We start from the raw sequence: 21,053 nt of genomic DNA, 5'->3' as shown, positions 1-21,053 counted from the left end.
GTTTTACTAAATGCTTGAATAAATGAATAAATGAATAAATAAAAAAAAACATAATCTCCTCCCTTGGCGGAGGTAACAAAGAAATAAATATTTACTTATTTATGTTTGTATGTATTTGTTTGTTTCTTTGTTTGTTCATTCATCCATTCATTCATTTATATGTCTATTTATTTGTTTGGTTAGGGAAGAGCCTCAGATAAAGCTTGCAAGGGAAATAATTCAACATTTTGGCATTTGCCTTTACTTCTCAAGGCAAGTGTCTCTGTGATATTGGCAGTGGTTCTCATTCTTTGTGTCCCCCTTACTTACTTGTTTGATAAAAGGAAAAAACAATTTTTTATCTAGAATGTTGACAATGCTAAGTAAGGGGGACTTAGCTTGACTGAGTCAATGGCTCTTTTTGTGAATTTACCCCCTCATCCCCCCCCCCCAAAAAGTAACTGAATAATTGCCATCATCATTATATGATTGATGGCCACAGAGTTGCATATGCCAAAATGTTTGCTTGCACTCTTGATCAATAGGGGCATTCCAAGAATGTTTTTTTAGTTGTTATCGTCATTATTCTAGTGCTTTGTTTTGTGTCTCAACTGCCTTTTGTGTGTGTGTGTATGTTATTGTGTAAAAATGTTCAATTCTCTCTAATTATGTCTTGTCATGATCATAAATCAACTAGAAACAAGTACTATGACAGATAGCTAATCATTCTAAGCTGCATTAGGTGTATTGTTTTTCTTGGAATAGAGAGAGGATGCCCCCCCCCCCCACACACACACATACAGACATGTAAACCTTTATAATGTAAATGAGAGCTGGTAACCTTGAAGTTTTAGGAAGAGCCTGCTATTACACAGCCCCAGCCCAATTATTAATATATATTTTTTGTGCTTTTTGATTGCTTTTTTTTTGGGGGGGGGGGGGGAGTTAGTTATCATTTAATTTGTATAACATCATCCATCTTCTACAAATTTTAATTCACATTTCAAGGTTAATTGGATTGCTTTTTTGATGTGTGTCATTATGATGCCCAATGGGTATGTCAGGTATGTGAGTGCTACAGTTACTTTTATTACTCCCAAACAATGAACAGTCACTAATGTTGCCTTCTCTTTTCTTTTTTCTTTTTTTTTTTTTGTCAAAGTGAATTCATTTCCGGGATATTTTTAGCCAGGATGCATGATGTATGCATCTATCGTGGCTGATTGGGTATATACATAGTGTATGATCTTGAGTGTACTTTGTGAGATGAAGTGTAGGACAGAATGATCAGTTCATGTGAAGTTCATTTCAAGGAGACAAATGACGAGGTGAAATAGAGTTGTTATTGTTATTATCATTATCATTATTATCATTATTGTTATTATCGTTATTGTTGTTACTATTATTATTTGGCATTTCAACTTAAAATACAAATAGAAAATCATATCACATAATATAAAGTCAATGCACCATTGCTGCGTATGCATTCGGAGTGCATAGAGTGTAGACAAGTATATGAAAGAACATGCACAGTTATCGTGAGTGATGCATGGTTATCAAATATAAAGGAATATTATGTATAGCACTAAGCCCTGTGTAGGAATCCATGGTTATAGTGGACAAATTGTGTGCTGTAAAAAAGATACTGTATACGCCATATATTTCGTGAGTCCAAATTTTCGCGAATCGGGAATTCCGACGATTTCGCGAGTGGTTAAATTTGCGATCGTGGAGTCTCGTACTGAACGGAGAAATTATGTACACGCGTACGTCACATCCACATCGGGATTAGAGTCGATATTTTCGTGTGTCTTTAATTTTGCGAATAGCACCTGACTCGAGAAATTCGCGAAAATAAAAACCTCGCGAAATATTTGGCGTATATAGTAATGGATGTCACACAGTGCCAATTTGGCCAATCATGAAGCATGTTATAAACACATGATGTGCTGTCCACATAATTATAGTGTTCAGTTGATGGTGATAAGACTATCATTTTATAAAGCCAATTATGCAAAGATTTCAAGAAGTCAGTATACTCCATCCCTTCCTCATGTCATGCTCAGTATGTCATTTTAAGGTGTGTTTTTTTGCAATGAGCCCTTCACCCCCCCCCCCCCAACCAGTGACCAGTCCTAGTGTTTGTCCGTGATGGATGGCACAAAAAGTTTTACAAATTGCTTGACAAGTATGTTGTGAGCAGTTAATGATTAGGAAATGATAAGTATTCTCATCCAGGGTTACATATTGTGTATGTTTTGGGAGCAAGGGAGAGATACATTAGATTGAGAGTAAGATAAACAGATACAAAGGCAGATAGACTGATCAATTGACAGATATATCTATAGGTTGATAGGTATTGAGATAGACGGGTAGGTAGGCCGATGCTTAGAATAGCGCTTTGACTTCTCATAGTGCTCCATGCAACAACAGAGACTCCAACTCTCCCGCTTTCGACGGGAGATCTCCCGCCGAAAGCCCATTTTTGCAGAATCTCCCATTCTCCCGCTTGAGATTTAATTTCTCCCGCTTGAAATGACTTCTTACTTAATTTCATTGTATGTTGAAAAATAAGCCTTAGATAACACTAAAGAACATCTAGAACCCTATAGACCGCAAGGAACTTCATGCTCGTGATGTGCGTTTCGTGCACATCAAGTTGGAGTCTCCCGTTTGCTAGGGGTTTCAGGCGGGAGAATCTCCAGATCAGAAGGTGCTTAGGGTTGGAGTCTCTGCAACAATAGTATGGAATTATTTCTCTAAAGGAACTCATATGAACACTGTAACTATGCTTCCAGTAACTTCTCCTAGAGGAGATATGAATAAATGTGGGTATACATTGCTTCATTTGAAGTAGACCTGATGTCTGATAACAGGGGGTATATTTCTTCTAGAAAATGTTTTCCCCCACCTCCCTCCAACCCCCCCCCCCCCCAAAAAAAAAAAAATCTTTCTGCTGTGAGTGCCTTTTGCTTTGATGCCTGTAAGTATGATGAAGGTGAATACAACTCGATGTGTAGAGCTGTGCAATGATGAATGCTGCCCTCTAGTGATGACTGTTCGGGCGAGGACTTTCATTGATGTGAGCTCATTACACATCATCTGTTGAAGTTGATGTTGATAGTGGTCGTAGCCACTAGGTAAGTTAGGATTGAGGGTGTTGTGTACACTGTGTGTGACAAGGTACTGCGTAAGTTTTGGGAGTCAACCCAACAATCAATTGCAATTTTGCAACTATAACACAAATGTAAAAGATAATAACACAATGTCTTTGCATCTAAGAAACACAACTGATGTCGGACTTGATGTTAGCTAGCAATTGAATGATGAAATTCTTGGCAGTGTAATCTCAACAGTAACACTATTTACACAATATGCAGTTAAAGTTTTAACTGTTGCAGAAGTTCTGCTCCAACAAATGCTTTGAGTTGCCCATGAGACAGCTACATGTCCTCGCTGTATGGCATTTTTTTTATGTGTGTGTGCTTACATTTATAATTGGTGGCAAGTTAAATTGATGATGATAATACTTTATCTCTTTTTAAAAGCAGGGTGTCTGAAACAGAAGAGTTTTAATCCAAAACAATTTGAAGTGATTCGTGGAATATCCCACTTTCATGTGAGGAAAAATGGTGTTCCTCGGGGATGGGGCACAAAGAGAGAAAGCCATATAAAACTTCATGCACGGCACAATATATTCATGATTAGCCACCTAGAACAATTGTGAGAGACAGTTGTGGTAGGATCAATGTTACATTACCAAAAGTTAATATTGACATTAAAATGCTTGTGTCTGCTCAAGGTGTTGTGCTCCTTTCATGTTCTGTCACCGTAATCATTGTTGACTCTCTGCAGAGGTAGAAACAGATCAGCCGTCAAGTCACTCAATCACTAATTGTTGCACACAGTGATCCCTGCATACCATAGCCCTCCACTCCCATCCCAACCTAGCATGAATTCAGAATTTCCACATACTGAGAAGAAAATGTTTAATATTTGATAGGCCTAACTTTGGCAAAATGCTTGAGAAAAAAAAGGGTACCATTCTCATGTTTTATCTTTTTATTTCATGTCAGGCATAACTTAATTGCAGGATCACATACAGATATGTTACCATCTTGGGAATCCAAAAAGTGCAGAATTCACAACAGGGCCCCGTTGCAAGAAAGTTGCAATCAATTGCAAATAATTGCTAATTTTGAAACAACCATTCTGATTGGCTCAGGGTCTGCCCTATTAAGAAGACATGCATGCAACAATGATTTTGATTGGCCAGTGACAATCAGTTGCAAGTTGCGTTTAAACGCAAAGTTTCTAGCAACGGGGCCCTGATCTTGAGGTTCCTGTGGTGTAAGCAGATAACTCACATCACTTTTGCCACAATGGCGGTAAACTATGAGTGGACAGGTAGATTCCACTCCAAAATCTTGATCTTGGTCTTGATCTGCTCGCTTGGCAGAAAGAACCTGAGATTTTACCGATGCACTGAATGCCCGTAGCAATTCATGAAAATTGCAAGCTGCAATAAATTCTTCAGCTCCAATTTTTGCGAAAATTTCATGCTGCCAATATTTGTGGTTCTACAGTATGTCGCAAACCACACTTCTATTTCGGGAGTGAAATTTCCTGCGAGGGTCAGCCCTTCCATGGGGCAGGCGAGGATAAATCGTCTACCATCTAAAAAGTTTGTCATTGTGTTGTATGGTATGTGTGAGTGTATGTGCTGTGAGATGCTCATTGAAAAGGCCAAGCGGGAGAGGGTAGGTGTCAAACCAACAAAGACAATTGTTTCGACTGAACAAACCCGCCATTGTAGCTGCGCAAATGTGATAACGATCAAATGACATGTCTGGGCTCCTGTCGCTTAATGTTGAAGGGCGAATGCTCGGTATGGGTTGCTCAAGCTTCGATCAACTCCAGCCTGAAATGAATCGGAAATTAAACCTTTGTGGCTAGAGTCACCTTAACCACCACCTTCCCTTCTTTCTTCTTTCTCTTTCCTCCCTACCCCCCCCCCCCTCCTCTCATTCACAGTGAGATACAAGATAAGAAGATGACATACTTCATGTACTGGTAAATTCCTGGTGACACACGTATGACACAAAAATCAATTTAGACGATGTAGAACATGGCTGGTGTGCACTATGTCCCCTGAAACAGCGTTCATTGTGCCGCCATTGTATATGTGAGTAAAACCTATTGATCCGCCTGTCCCGCATGAATTAATGATATGAATGCGTCTGTGAGCATCGCGGAAATTCACAACTGATGCATGGTCGTGGTAAATGTGTTACAAAAGGTGATTGAAGAGAGTGTGATATTGATGAAAAGCCTGTAAAGTTAGACCTGCTTTTCAGCTATAAATGTTTTGACCCCATGGGAACTTCGTTGAAAAAAAATGAATCCCTCTTTTTTTTTTTCCTCACAATACAGCGAAAAAAGAAGAAGAAAGAGACTACAATTTTCTCCCCTTTGTCATTATCAGTTTTCACTTGCAGAAATATGATATGATTGGCTCTTGAGTACATATTTACATAGCTTTGTTTGTCTGATGTAGAAAAGATTGACAATCCCACATGTATACAAATGGAGGTAAAACAAGATGCACTGTATCAGGGATATATTCGCTTTGGCTGAACTCATGCTTGAGGTGATATGCAATAGATGGGTGATGTAAGAAGAAGATCACATCAGACGTGAAAAGGTTATAGTGTGCTAAGTGTGGAATAACTGACGCATTTGAAGCTTGAAGGTGACTTAATACCTCCTTTATACTCCTGCTTCAATTCTGAACTATCCATCACTCATTAAAGGAAACTGAAGCCCAAGTAATAATGTGGATTTAGTGAAAGTTGCGATATTAGTCGAACAGCAGTGAAAGTTTGAGGAAAATTGGACAGTCTATTAAAAAGTTTTTGTGATGTCATTGTTGGATAAGGAGATTACCACACTTCATGATGTCATCCTGGCCAACAATAAAAAGAAAAAAAATTGAAGAAAATTCAGCATATTTTCTTCTTTTTTTTTGCAAGCATAATGAAAATGCACTTGTTTAACCACTTTCAGAAAGGAGGGAGAGTAATATTTCTGTTAGCATAGGCCAGTAACAAGTGGCTGGAATGTATACTTTTCATGAAATATGAGATTTTGTGGGATCTCCTTATGTTTTCTTTATATTGTCCAAAGTGAAGTTGTAAAGTTAAGTAATCTCCTTATCCAGTGATGACAGTACCGAAATTTTAAAAACTTGTAACTTTTGAACTGATTGTCCAATTTATTCTTCAAACTTTCGCTGATGTGTTCTCCTAGATAATATTGCTGCTTTCACTCAATTCACATGTATATTTGGGATTTATTTTCATTTAATAAGTCCCCCCCCCCCCCCCAATAGTGTGGACTTACATGCTCTTGCTGTTCTCTCCAGCAGTGTCTGGTGATTGCTGCCCACGCATCTCATTTGCCGTTTTGATTCCCTTCTCGGTTTACAACGTGAACATCCCGACATCATGATTCAGCCTCCGGACCACCGATTTTAACACCCGATCATGTCTTCAGTCCTAGAATCTATGTGAACCCGAAAATCTGCCGTGGGCACATTTTAGATTCTGGTGCAGGACACGCTGGAGAACTAAGAGCGTATATATATACATTTCATTTAGAGGATGATATCTGTTAGCAATCTTCTGCAAAAAAAAACATACAATCCTGAAGAGCCCATATTACCCATCCCAGCCTCCCATTACATCTGGGGGTTCTTCCTAATCCATTAAGTAGTTGATATGAATGTGGATACATCTCAATTCTCCTACATTTCGTTCACTTTTAACTTTTTTTGTCACTTTTCTGTCACTCTGTCCTGCGCATCACTTAGGCTGCCATCGTATCATATATTTTTCTTTTTGTAACATTTTCATTTGGTTTGGTCTGAGTGATATCAAACCTTGAATTATTCTGCATGATCCATTCGTATCCCCCATGAGCCTTTGGGTACATTTATCAACTCACTTCTGGCGTAGAATTAAGGTTTCCACATAACTTTCAGGAAGTTTTGGGCAGTTGACGAATACAAAACTGTTCTTATTATGGGGTAAGAAACGCATTTCTTAAACGCTGAAAAAAGAGTGGTCCAAAATGCGTTTGAGCCAGAAATGCGTTGCTATAGAGGTGATAGGCGCAAAGTCGTTTTGAAATGCATTTATAGCTCGACCTGCCCACACCAACCACTGCCAACTACGCCTCTACGCTCCTTGGGTCAAACTGTGCATAGGTTTCTGATCTTAGTCATTGTAGAAGGTGGGCATGAAGACAACCTTGGAGATAAGAAGAACAGCTAATCAATATAGGATAAATTGGTTTCATTTCTTGCTTGCAAAAGATATTAAATCTATGTAATGCATCTGCCATTCATAAGTAATCTTCATTTTTCTTTTTTTTTTTAAAGTATCTTAACTTACATCTAGTAGAAGTTCAAAAGGCATTAGCAGCATAAAGGCCTAAGGTCACTGAGGTCTACTGATGTCATGTACCAGAAGGTGGCGAGCACATTTAGTGTTAGAGCTAGAAGGTACGCAAATACGAAGGGTTCGCTATACAGCAATCAGGCAATACACAACATGGAGGCAAATCGCATCAAAGAGCCAGAAGGGCACAAATATTTGTGACCTACCAAACCTGGGGGGGGGGGGGGTAGAGAAGTATTTATATATCCATTTGCCGAGAACCACATTTCAAGCAACTCCTTATGGAGCCATTTCAGATTAGCAAGTGAGCCTGTTTGTAAATATGTATAGGTACATGCTTTGTACTAATCAAGACAGTTATGTTAGTCTGAGAGCAAGCTTAAATCATGTTCCTCCGAAACACATTCCTTAAATGACGTTTTGGCAATGGTAGGTTTCTGACCTCAAGTTTAATCTGATTCTAGGTGCGAGTTTGCAATATGATCAGAATGACCTCTGTAAAAACATGTTTGCAAAGGCAGGGTTGGGCTCATCCACTTCTGCCCATAAAATGTGCACTCTAGTAGGTTATATAGCATACGTGCATGTATGTGTTAGTTTATTCTTGTGCGCATCCATGCCAGGAGCTACCTGTCCACAATTGATAGGCCTCTGTGTTTTCAACTCAGCTGCTTTATGCAAATATAATTTTCAGTTTGCAGACAGTTGAGAAACTCATCGCAGTATCTGAACACTCAATGACTGTCAGAACAACTAGAAATGCATCGTTATTAACATAACTACAAATTAGATTTTTTTTTTCAGTTTGTAAGTGGATGTAGTCTCGAGGGGAGAGGTGACCTGTGGAAGGAGAGTTAGAATACAGTATCCTCTTTGCCCTTGTCACTGGCAGTTATTCTAAGCTCATCAAAATGAGCAAACAGATCCACGCTTGGGTTAGGAGCATCCCCGAGTGCTCTCCAAATAGGATAGGCTCCTGTCCCCATTAGGGCAATCATAATGTCGACCACATGAAAAGCTCAAAGGGCAGGACATGGACGAGATTTGCTGCGGGGAGGCTGCGCTCAGACACGCTTATACTTTCTGGACAAAGATTGGATCACATTCATGCAGTTTAAGACGCACAGGTAATGTTTCATAAAAAATAACATAACTTTTGTCAATCTTTGTTTTTAAGGGGTGTGCTGTTGGTGTTGTAAGTTTTTCAAGAATACCAGCATCATTGTCATTCTGCTTCTGTTACGTGAAGGTCCTGCTCTGATATAATGGTGAGTATATTGCCTGCATTGCCAATTTGAGAAGCCATGATCTTGTCAATAGAGCAGTATTTTGTCATTGAAAATTGCGCTTTCTTCGAAGTTGTAATCCTGGCCAGTAAAAACAACAGAACAACAACAAAAAACCCAGCTACCAATTTGATTTGATTTTACCTTTTACCAAATATTTACCACTTTGATAGGAAGAATTTAGTCTCTGCATTGATTATTCACTGTTTTCCATAAGTTGCAATAAACATGTAATCTCCATACAGCCTCCTTCCTGCTAAATCTCACCCCCCCCCCCCCTTAAAATGTACAGGGGGAGCTATCTGCCCACAAAACAAATTGTCCAGATTACAGTCTAAGCACTTGAAGAGATTAAATATACCTGATCTCTTCACCCCTGCTGTTCCCTCTCCTTATACCATGCCCTCACCCCACCCCCCCCCCCCCATCACCCCTTCTAATCTCCTCAACTCTTTTGTTAGCCACAATGGCTTCTTGAAATCATGTGGTTGATGGTTTCTTCTATTGTCTCCCAGCACCACTCAATGTGCTGAAATCCCCTTATCAAAGCCTTCCTTTGAACACATACTGGTCAGATAATCCTCTATCTAAATCTGTAGAGAGGTAGTCTTCCACCCCCACTCCATAACCCCCCCCCCCCCCCCATTCAGTTTACCTCCCTAAAGATACATAATCCCACAAGCAAACATCAAAGAGGCTAACATGATTATCTTGCTGCCAGCAGCTGGATAAAGACTGTGCCCTTTGAATAAAAAAGGAGGGATACAACAAATACCTGCTTTGATCCTCTCGTCTTCTATGTTATGTCATGGAGATGGTGAGTGTTGTAGGATTAGTAGAGCACTCCTTACTGACAAAATAGTAAAGAAAAGAGTCTTGTATTCGAGAATGAGTATCAGGAAGTGATTACGAGGAGAGATGAGATTTCTGTCATTAAATTTGAGTCTTGCTTGAAGTGCATCTGAAAGTAAACCACCACCAATACCAACACCAACCCCAAATAGTAAGTGGCCAGGCTGTGCTTTCAATTGCTCACTGAGTATGTCTTGAGGATTGCGTTGCTCTGGACTGTATTTGACCCATGATATACAGTATACATATGTGCCCTGAAATTAGTTAGGCTGCACATATGATCAAAATTGGTTGTGGGATTGTGCAAACTTGAGATATGGCTCTAAAACTTATCTGATCATTTTCAGCATTATCAGTTTGGTCATCTTCGGAATACTTCTTTTCTCAACATAGGCATTATTAAAGGACAAGTTCACCTTCATAGACAGGTGGGTTGAGGGAGTGCAACAATATTAGTAGAAACACATCATGAGTGAGTTTGAGCAAAATCGGACAATCTCTTAAAAAGTTATGAATTTTTGAAGTTTCTGCTCGGTCACGGCTGGATGAAGAGACTACTATAGCTTGTGATGTCCCCATGAGTACAATGATATAAACAAAGAATAAAGAAAATTCAACATATTTCCATTTTTCTCGCATAACAAAAGAACACTCGACTTCTCTCTTTCAGAAGGCATGGGGAATAATATTATCCTTAACATACGTCAGTAGCAAGTCGAAGAAATGTGCACATTATTCAAAAAGTAAAGTTTTGTGAAATTCTCTTTTCATTTTCCTTATATAGTTGTACGCATGTGACATCATACAATGTAGTAGTCTTCTCTTCCAGCAAGTGACTGCGCAGATACTCAAAATACTCGCAACTTTTGAACGGATTGTCGGATTTTCCTCAAACTTTCACTGATGTGTCCTACTAACATTGCTGCATTCTCTCAATTCCTTATGTATATAAAGGTGGACTTGTCCTTTAATGTCATATTCAGCAACACCATCTTTTTGTATGTTATATTGCATTAACATAATGTATTGACTCCATAATGTGTGAAACCACACCCTGTTTTGTAAACAAAAGTAGGTATGATGAGCATGTGTGAATGAGATTGATCTAACTATCATTCGATCTGTTAGAATTATGATACTTCTCACCTACCCAGAGCCCCATGAATCGCACTTGACTAGCTATCCATAGGAGCAACAGCGCCCTCACCCTGTCAAAGTGCTCAAATCTTGTACTTACAGCTGATGCTGAACATGCATACACACTGACACACACACATGTACATCAAACAGGACCAATAGACAGACAGCCAGACAGACAGACAAATAAACACACACACACACACACACACATACACACACACACACATTTATGCTTCACACACATGTGCACACTAATGACAGCCTAGATTGACTGGACCTACGATGTACAGAAAGCATAAAAAGTAAGGAAAAAAACACAAGCTCTCAAACATTCCCTCACACTGAAAATGTATCCTCATATTCTAATATTGCTTCTTTACTTGAATGCACAAAATTAACCTTGCAAAACACAGTGAATTGACTCAGTTGCTCCTTTCTAGGCCGCATGATGGAGGATACATTTTTTCTTTTATCGTAAAAGGTGGGTGGGAATAGGAGGAAGTTTTACAAGGAAATAGGAAATTTAGGAGGAAGGTGTCCTGACAGTTCTAATGGCTGGGGATCTGGGTGTTCATCTCATTTCATTTCATGACAGGCTGGATCATATTCGGTCATTTTTCGGGAGAGAGGAGATAATGCATATATCTTGAGCTGGTCCCCTTGTTCGCTCTGGTCTACAGACTTAGCTGGAAGCAGCAAAAGGCCATTAGATGTGTATGATGTAGGGATCAACTGGATTATGCAAATCTGCAATCTTCCTGGTGGTGGAAACAAAAGAAATAAAGCGACCTGTTGCATACAGAGAGAAGTGTCAGTCAGGGCACACAGTGTATGGAAAACAGGTGAATAAATATCAGCTTCAACAGTGCTGAAACTGGGGCCTAGTGTTCCTGATCCACCTCTGCACAGAACATACTTTATTTCAGGTTGTCATAGACACAAATAATTAGAGAACAAAGACATGAAATAACTGATGCATGTTTATGACAAGAGTGGAGAATGGTGGAGGAGACAGTCTGCGTTAGTTCATTGTGATGCTATTATTATTTGCACAATAACCTGAACAAATAAGATGGACCTTGTTTTTAGAGAAACGCACGAATGGAATTTATGACTTGCGTGGATGGATATGCATTCCACGTTTCAATCTGAAGGTGTCGAAGATCGTGGTCATGTATTGTATGAACTACAAGACCTTGCAATAATATGTGCTTCTTTGTTTCGTGCCTGACTGCCAGTTGTTGACGGCACAAAACTGACTAGCTACCCATGTATTCGTTGAAGGCAGGCTGGTGGGATATTGCTGAAGATGTTTTGTCATTACAATAAAGAAGTTGAGACATTCTGCATCAAGCAATAAAAGCGCCCTTGAAAGACGGATACCGGTGCTATACAAGAAGCCGTCATCATCATCATCATCATCATCATCATCATCATCATCATCATCATCATCACCATCATCATCATCATCATCATCATCATCATCATCATCATCACTGTGGCCCAGCCTTTTGATTTGTTTTATGAATTAAGATTGATATCCAGGATAAGAAGGTATGTTAGGGCATTTAAACTTGTTGAACAGTTATATTTGAGTGACAGTGATGTCAGTTACAACAACATATATATGCAAATGAGAATAGGTAAGAATGTTGTAGCATCACACATCTTCCATTAACCTGTATGCAAATCTATGCTACTTTCCCCCTTTGGAAATAGAAAGAAAAAGTGCAAGTTCTTTCCTTCGTATCACTCATCAGATGATTGTGTTGTGATAACAAGCTAATGATGACTTTGACAATGGAAGGAATTGTAGTTGTTAAATCATCAACCAAAAACATGATTTTTCATAGAATGTCAGGCTTATGTAGTAATACTAATACCATCATTCTCCACCATAGAGTGTGTATAGCCAATGGAAGTTCTGTAAGGTGCTGACATCACACAATCCATTAAAAAATGCCTGTTCTTGGTCATGTCTTTTGCGGACCTGTCTTTGGGAAAACTTTATAAAAATGATAGGCGTATATTGGTGATTTCTTTCTTATTTTTTTTTTTTTTTTTGGGGGGGGGGGCAATACTTGTGAGGGTTCAAAAATTGTGATTGAGAACAATTCGAGCATGCTGCCATCTCTTGGCTATACCTTCTTCAGTTCTTCAAATAGTAAATTAATATTAGTGTGATAGAAATCACCCATAAAAATTACTGTCTTACCTCTCGTGAAACACAAAGTGAATGGTATCAGAATGGGTTTTTGATATATCTTTTTGTATGACCAAGTGAATGCACTTTGCAAAATAAAACCTACAGATGTTAAAACATATTTCTGATTAAGATTAAGATTGTTGTGCTGGGGGGCTTGTACATTATTGACCAAAATGTGCTAAGATTTAGAATTCAGCTCCATCCCCCTCCCCATGTCCCAGTTCCTACCCCCTCCCCCCATATATTAGGGGTCTGGTAGATTGAGACTAGTCATTGTATACATGTGTGTTGTTGGCCCTTTGATCTGTTGTTACAGTTTAGTTAGGTGGCAATCAAGGGGAGCTTATTATCCTAGGGAAATGGACCATCTGTCTGCAGTACCTACTACACCAGCACATCTGCTGGGATGTTCCATTCCGTGGAGGGGGAGGCAGAAATTTGGTTGTAGTAATGTCATATGTGTAGGCATGTGGATTTTTTTGCTTTTTTTTTTTAGGGGGGGGGGTGTGATATTACAAATTGCATTCAGAACTGTTTGCAGAGCTCTGTCTAAACGAGTAGATTTATTTTAATGTTGTGCCATGATTTGCTTGTTTCATTGAGCACAACAGGCATTTGTGTAGTGTTTACATTGTTTGTTTTTTTCTTTGAAGGCACTCCTCACTCAAATAAATTAAACAATTAGTGAAGCACTCACAGTGAACAACCCTCAACTAGGAATGATAAAGCCTTGAATCTGCAGCAGGGAACAGAACCTCAAATTTGGTTTGGATGAACAGTACCGGATATGATTGTGCTTGATTTTAAAGATTCCAGGCTTGTTGAAAATTGATTTCAGTATCTTACTACCTGAAGGAAAATCGACGTCATGAAACTACCCTTATGAAGGCCAAGCATCCATAACACATCAAACAACAAGCACAACAGTGAAATGCCTCCGTGCAGTCATTCCCTCCTGCTGGGCATGACATGGACACCCCTCTGCGTGGAATGATGGAGTCCATTCATTGGGTTGTAAATGTGTGTGCATGTGTGATGTGTGCTGGACTGCCACACTTCAATAGCCACACTTATGGAGGGGGGTAATCTATGGTCTACCCGTTGTGGATGTGTGTAGATTTACGTGTAAAGCTGCGAGCTGATTGCACACACAGTGCACATATCTTATTCTACACAGCTTTGTGTCACCCTCTCTGTGTCTTCACCTTCTTATCACTGACTCCACCCCCCCCCCCCCCCTTCTTTCCCATGGTTGGACTGCTCTGGCTTGGAGCGATCAGCCCTCATACTCACACACAGCGAGTTGAATGCAATTGATTGTGCACGCAAGCAGACCGGTTGAGTCGGTAGTGCGACATAAACCATAACCCAAAGGGCTGCGCTCGCTCGTAACGTACGCCTGGACATGGCAGTGAATAATGGAAATTTTTATCCCAGCACCTTGGATATACCGTTTCCTTTCTATCCGCCAGCTCTACACTTATCAGGTAAGTCATACGGCCAAATTTTCACAGGCAAATTTCAGCGGACAAGCCTCTTTGTTATTGATCACAAATAGACACTAATTACGCCTATCTATTGTGTGTAATCGCCTGCATGTCCTGTTTGCTACGAATGTTTGTACACATATCAGCCCGGGTGTGTGTGTGTGTGTGTGTGTGCGTGTGTTGTGTGTACATCTATGTGGACGTGTGTGTCATAATTATAGCCAAGGGCTTGATGTAGCCCCAGTTAAATCTGTATGTGTGTGTGAGTATATATAGCTCTAGAGGATTGTCATGCGACCTTTGACCCTGTATCGCGTAAGCAGAGTGTCAAGTGAGGGCATGGCTGGCTTCTCTCTCTCCTACTCTCTCTCCCTCTATCTCTCCATCTCTTCTTCTCTTTCTATCATCCTGTTCTACTGTAGGCATATGTGTTTCTGTTTAAGTACATAAATGACAAGAAAGATGGTGGGATATATCCTCTTTGTCTTGGGCATGGCAGACGACACAGAGGGATGTGAAGCTATGTTGTGGATGGGGAAGGGGGTGAGAGAGATATCATCATGTAGGGAGGGTTGAGACATGGCCTGTGGTCTGTGTGTGTGTGTGTGTGTGTGTGTGTGTGTGTGTGGCTGGAGGCCAGACAATGGACAGCTGATGACCACAAAGGGATGGGGGGTATAGCCTTGACAAGAGAAAGATAGGGATAGAGAAAGAGAGATAGAAAGAGATAGAGAGTGTGTTGGGATGCTCTTGTGAGGGAAACCTATTGTCTCTTGTTAAACACACAGACTTACTCCAGAAGAAAATACAGGACCTTCAGAGGCATGAGATGATTTGTGTGGGATCTCAAGTACGGGTCTACTGCATGTAATAGCCTCATTAGAGAAGAATGTATAAGAGTGTGTGTAGATTAATGACACACACTGCACTTAATGACTGTTTGTCAGGTACTTACAATGTATGCAAATATTACTGTTTTCTTCAATATCTAGGTGTGGTCATGTTGTAGTGGTACATAAGGAAGTAGGTATATATTAAAAGAAAATGAATAGAATCAGAAACTCCTAAAAATCAGAGAATCTCAGAATGTTTTATGTCATTACAGAATTGCCTTATCATCATTTGCTGAAATGGAAGTTTTATTACTGATTTATGAAATAATTTCAAATCATAATTCCAGTATTGGCTGAAAAAGACCAATTATAATTAGAATAGACCTAAACATAAACAATACTGAAAATACAGGTGTTTAAGCTGTTGTTTTGAGCTGCACTGCAACAAGAAAAAGAAAATCAAGTTCAAAATTATCATCAGTTTTTGCCTCTTGCAAAAATTGGCTCAGCAGACTGCTGCACAAAACTACAGCCGCGACGTAACACTGGCCTTGGCGGCCAACTAGGGCCTACATGTTTCGTATGCTGCCACGGAGATGATTTCAAACATGTTGTGGAAGTCATGTGACAACAATCATGATTGTTTTGTTTTGTTTTGTTTTGTTTGGTGAGCATTCTTTGTACAAATCATGCAGCATTCTTCATGGGAAGTTGTCAAATCTGCACTCCAGTATGCGAATCTTGTGGTGGTATTTCCGATCAAATTGCCTCTTTGGCACAGTTGCCTAGCAACTTTTACCCAAATGTCAGAATTTTTCTAACCCCTTATTTTCTTCTTCTTATTGTTTTTTTTTTGTGTGTGTTAGCAGTCATTGTGAATGACCCTTATGGCCTAATCTAATGAGACTCACATCGGTCTATTTGTTTGACTTTCGGGACATTGAACTAAATTTGCCTGTTACAGGCCACTAGCAGACTAATAATATTTCTGGCAACTGTACAAAGCATCTAGTACATGTGTATTTTTATTTTTCCATCTTATTTTCAAGATTATTATCTACCATTTGCACATTTTGAAGCACGAGTTTTATCTTCTATATAGTTTCTCTGACCTTATCCAGTTCCTCATTTATGGCTGCCTTGATTTGGTTTTTATAGAAAATATATATATTACATTCTATTTTGGACCATTTGTGAGTCAATTGTGAGTCTTTTGAGAGTAGAAGCCATGCAATGTATCTCTGTAGTGATTCAGATTTCTTCTTTTTTAAAGGGAATACATATAATTGCTGCAAGAGTTGATAGTTTGTAATTTGGATGCATCAGGAAAAGGCTGTTGAAAATTGACAAAAGAACCTTGGAGTCTAGAAAACAGATTACAAAGTATGATGTGAGGATTGTAAAAGCTTATTTCCTTGCGAGGGAGCTTGCTTTTTTTTTTGGAGGGGGTGGTGGATGTGGTGGTGGTTATTATTACAATTTTTTGGAACATTATATTCTATTTTTGTCATACGCTTATTTGCTTGTAAGTGGATTTCGCATTAGCACCTTGAATTGTGACATATTTTTAGACATACCTTAAACATACAAACCCACAGCACACTAAATTTACGTGCAGAATTGCAGTCAGCTCTTTTCTTGAATAGTCAGTATACGGTTGATTGAATGCCCTTGTAATCAATGCAGAACTTGTGACAAGAAACTATTTTCCCTTCCGCCTCTTTTCTCATCCCCCTTCCGCCCCACTGATTTTGCCACTGATTTTGCTCTATGGTTCGGTTGGTGTTAGTATTTGTGTAATCTCTTTGAACAAACGTGGGTGCATACGAGTCAAAAACCAAGGCCGTGTTTATCGGTCAGTGCTAGCTTGTCACGAATATTGTATGCGATATTGCGATGTCAGGGCTAAAAAAAAAAAGAAGGCAGGTACAACTTCATTCACAGTTATCTCAGAAGTCCCAGGAGGTGGAGAAGAACTGAGCCATGTCTTCCTTATCTGAGGGGGGGGGGGGGGGGGGGGGGGGGGGATGGGAGATTTATGAATGTGCAAATTCTCCATGTTTTCTCAGAACGATGATGTTGGTCACGCTGATAGTGACCTATGCAAATTAGATAAGGTGCTGCAGCCGAACCTTTACTAATCTCTCATTGATCTACTCTTAAGTCATCTACATTAAAGGACAAGTTCACCTTCATAAAACATAAGGATTGAGAGAATGCAGCAATATTAGTAGAACACATCAGTGAAAGTTTGAGGAAAATTGGGCAATCGATGCAAAAAGTTATGAATTTTTAAAATTTTTGTGTTGGAACCGCTGGATGAGGAGACTACTACAGCTTGTGAGTCATATGCGTACAACAGTATAAAGAAAATGTAAAGAAAATTCAACATATTTTCACTTTTTTCGCATAATGAAAGAGCACTTGACTTGCCTCTTTCTAAAGGCAGGGGAATAATATTACCCATAACATTTGTCGGTAACGAGTCGGGGGAATGTGTACTTTTTTCAAAAGATGAAATTTTGTGAAATTCTCTTTATATTTTCCTTACATTGTTGTACGCATGTGACATCTAAGTTATTCACACACTGCAGTAGTCTTCTCATCCAGCGGTGTACTGCACAAAAACTTCAAAAATTCATAACTTTTGAACGGATTGTCCGATTTTCGTCAAACTTTCAATGATGTGTTCTACTAATATTGCTACATTCTCTCAATCCTTATGTTAATGAAGGTGAACTTGTCCTTTAAGTTTCTCTTTAAAGACCCAGTATGGTGGAAATGTACAACGGAGTGGGAAGGCTGGCTTGGCACAAATATATATGAGAATCCCTGCAACAAATTGTGTATACATAGCTTTATCACTGATCTATAGAAGTAACACACACAGCTGAAGAATCCCAACTGGAGTGACTGTTACCAATGAGCTACACTTCGATGCACTGTGTTCGCTGACCGTTGTTGTTCGCGGTTTTGGAATATACCCCTGTGGGCAGTGAAAGAATGAGCTACCCATGAATCCCAAAGTTACCGGGTCTTACCACCCATTGAGGATGGGCTTTCATGTTTCAGAAGAGGTTTCCTCATTATCTCACTGAAAAAGTTAGAAACATGAAGCCAGATCTTCACCAAAACTATACCATCCCTTTAATAACATGCCTTTCCTATAGACACCTCCTGAGTATACGCAGGACTAGTCTTCAACGGGTTAGGGAAGGATATTTGACAGAATGTTGGAGGTGTTAGGCCACTTATGGGCTAGTGACATTTCTCACTTGTTTCAACTATGAAATCTTTTGGTGACCAGGCAAGGTTTGTGTGGAATGTCAACACAGGACTTTATACATATACACGTATGTAAGTGCAGAGAAAGTATCAAACGGATGCCGGTAAATCTGACCAAATGTTTCTTGTCCAAATGTCTTGCATATCTGCTCTAGGAATTCCAGATCAACAGGAATTTGATACAATGCATACAGACTGTTTTTCTAATCTCTGATAGTCATGAATTAATTCACTTTAAATGATTTACGTTGCATTATTTACACACAATATCACCATGATATATTTGATATGTACAACTGGATATCCTTTGTTTCTAACTCTCTGTGTTAGGAATTAATTCATGCTCAGTTATTTTGTTCGGCCCCGAGAATGATAGTGGGGGACATATAAACCACTGATGGGGCTACTTGGGTATGAATACAATAGGCCTATGTAATGAATAGAATAAATGAATGAATTATCAAAGCCCTGTAAACTTCCAACTCCTGCTATCAGTCTCACCCCTCTTCCACTATCAACATGAACTAACTTGTCTTCTTCTGTAGTTATATAAATAGATGAAAGTGAAGTGATGCCATGAGCCTTTGCTTTGTGCTTGATTCCCGAAAGAATAAAGAAAGACAAGCGTATAGAGCTTTAATGTCATGAGGCCTTCCTTTGCTCATCAATTATTACTCAGCTGTGGGCAAGGTTAGATACTTTGTTTCTCCCGTTGTGGCCGAACCGCCTATTATACCTGGACAGACAGCAGATCGATGCTGCTCTTTGTTCAGCCACCATGTCCGCATTAGGCAGAACTAAACCGTTGGTGTCCCGACCCCCCCCCCCCCCCCCCCTTCTTCCCTGTCGGTCCCATCGAAGGCTTCTGGCTTAGCATTGTTTCACTGTGTTTTGTATGTAGAGAGTGCAGCAGATACCTAAACCTATAATCTATACCATTATGCATGAAGGGGGGGGGGGGGGGGAGGGCGGGGGAGATGAATTATTATGCAGTTGACTTTGCGCCCTGGTGTACTCTGTAAACATTTTGATGATGGCTGTGCAAGGTGAGGATAGTTTTGATAAGGATCCTGATAATGGTGTCATAATGTATTAATGATAGCAATGGTCACGATACGATGGTTATCATTCAGAGAAAAAAGATTAACAAAAACATCACATGGTTTGATAGATAAGCATCATGTTTTCTTTGTTTGAATGATTATACAATGTCACAATGATTGTAATAATAATGATATCAGTCTATTACATGTATGCACGTGGTATGTTGAATATTTTTGTGGCTGCTATCACCTTATCAACATTATATTGTATTTGCCACATATGAAAGCTTATGTGTAAGCTAAGAAGAGCTGTGTGTGAAGAACAAGGAAATAGAGTGGAAGTGTGTAGAGCCTTCACTGAGAAAACATTATATGAAATCTTCTGATGGCACATAAGCCTTTTACAACGTGAGTGTTTGTTCCCAAAACAAGCCTGGTATATTGCTGGTACTTAATGCCAATGGTCTTTTCATACATTGTAGTGTTTCATAATAGTCTTTTTATGGCACTGTGGTTGCACATCCATTTGAGTGCTAAGGGACATGACAAAGCATTTAAGTGTGCAAAAGAAAAATTGCCTGTATTTTTTTGTGTTTATTTTATGCTTCTCGTCATTGCTTTAATTTGCTTTCAGATCGCATGGAGACATACCTTACCATAAAGTTGACAATCTAGCTCTTCATTAATTTATCATGTTCTTTCTCTCCTCCAAGAATTGGTATTGAAACACTGACAAGACTTCTCAAAGTCTTTAGTTGGTGTGACCACAAACAGAGTTGGGAATACTGTAAGTTTATACACCTAGATGTGATTTTTCTCCACGACACATGGTTTTGCAGTACTGTAAAAGTGGAGATTTCCTCGATGTGGATATTCTCACACATTTCGCGCAACTAGAAGCTATCGCGACAATAAAAGCACATGAATATTTGTGTCATAATGTTATGTCATAATGTATTCGGTTATGACAATGCCATAATGTTATGATTGTTAATGTCTTGATTCTGCAGATTTAGAAATAAGCGAAATTCATCTTTTGCTTCCGAGCACGAAGAAATTACTCACGCGAAAATATCCACTTTTATGGTAGTAGTAGTAGTAGTAGTAGTTTTAGCAGCAGCAGCTGTTGTTGTTGCTGTTGCTGTTGCTGCTATCAGTTATGATTTCTCAGCTTCATTCATAGGGAGATCCAGGATTGATTGCAATGGTTACTACATGTATTATGCTGTCAATATCAGCACATGGGGTTTACAACAACTTTGACAATGTTTTGGTGATGCTAAAATTGGGTTCTACAAAAAAATAACTTATCTTTGGTAAATCATCAGGAAATGAGAGTGTTGGCTACTCTTTAGCAAACATTTCAGCAGCCATTTATTTGAATGAGAAGCCAGTAGGCAAGCAGAATAGAGTGCATTTGAATAAGTCGTCATCATATAACGCAACAATAGGACAGGAACAAATGCATTGATGCCAATGACT

The 21,053-nt window shown here is 39.3% G+C and overlaps 1 protein-coding gene across 4 annotated transcripts in view; it reads left to right on the top strand.

The window, feature by feature from the left end:
* Positions 1-21,053, top strand: part of LOC139716184 (uncharacterized) — a 204,339-nt gene that overhangs the window by 84,462 nt on the left and 98,824 nt on the right. Inside the window, exon 1 of one of the 4 annotated variants that reach the window (XM_071627749.1) lies at positions 14,298-14,410. The exons of the other annotated variants lie outside the window; for them this stretch is intronic. Within the exon in view, the coding sequence (XP_071483850.1) occupies positions 14,329-14,410 (82 nt within the window). The 5' untranslated portion in view covers positions 14,298-14,328. Of the gene's footprint in view, positions 1-14,297; positions 14,411-21,053 lie in introns of those variants that run through there. 4 annotated transcript variants of the gene reach the window in all.

Source organism: Diadema antillarum, unplaced genomic scaffold, assembly GCF_040938485.1.
Source record: "Diadema antillarum isolate AM-2024a unplaced genomic scaffold, OU_Dant_1.0 scf00000062, whole genome shotgun sequence".
NCBI lineage: Eukaryota > Metazoa > Echinodermata > Echinoidea > Diadematoida > Diadematidae > Diadema > Diadema antillarum.
This window is presented reverse-complemented; position numbering and strand designations above follow the sequence as displayed.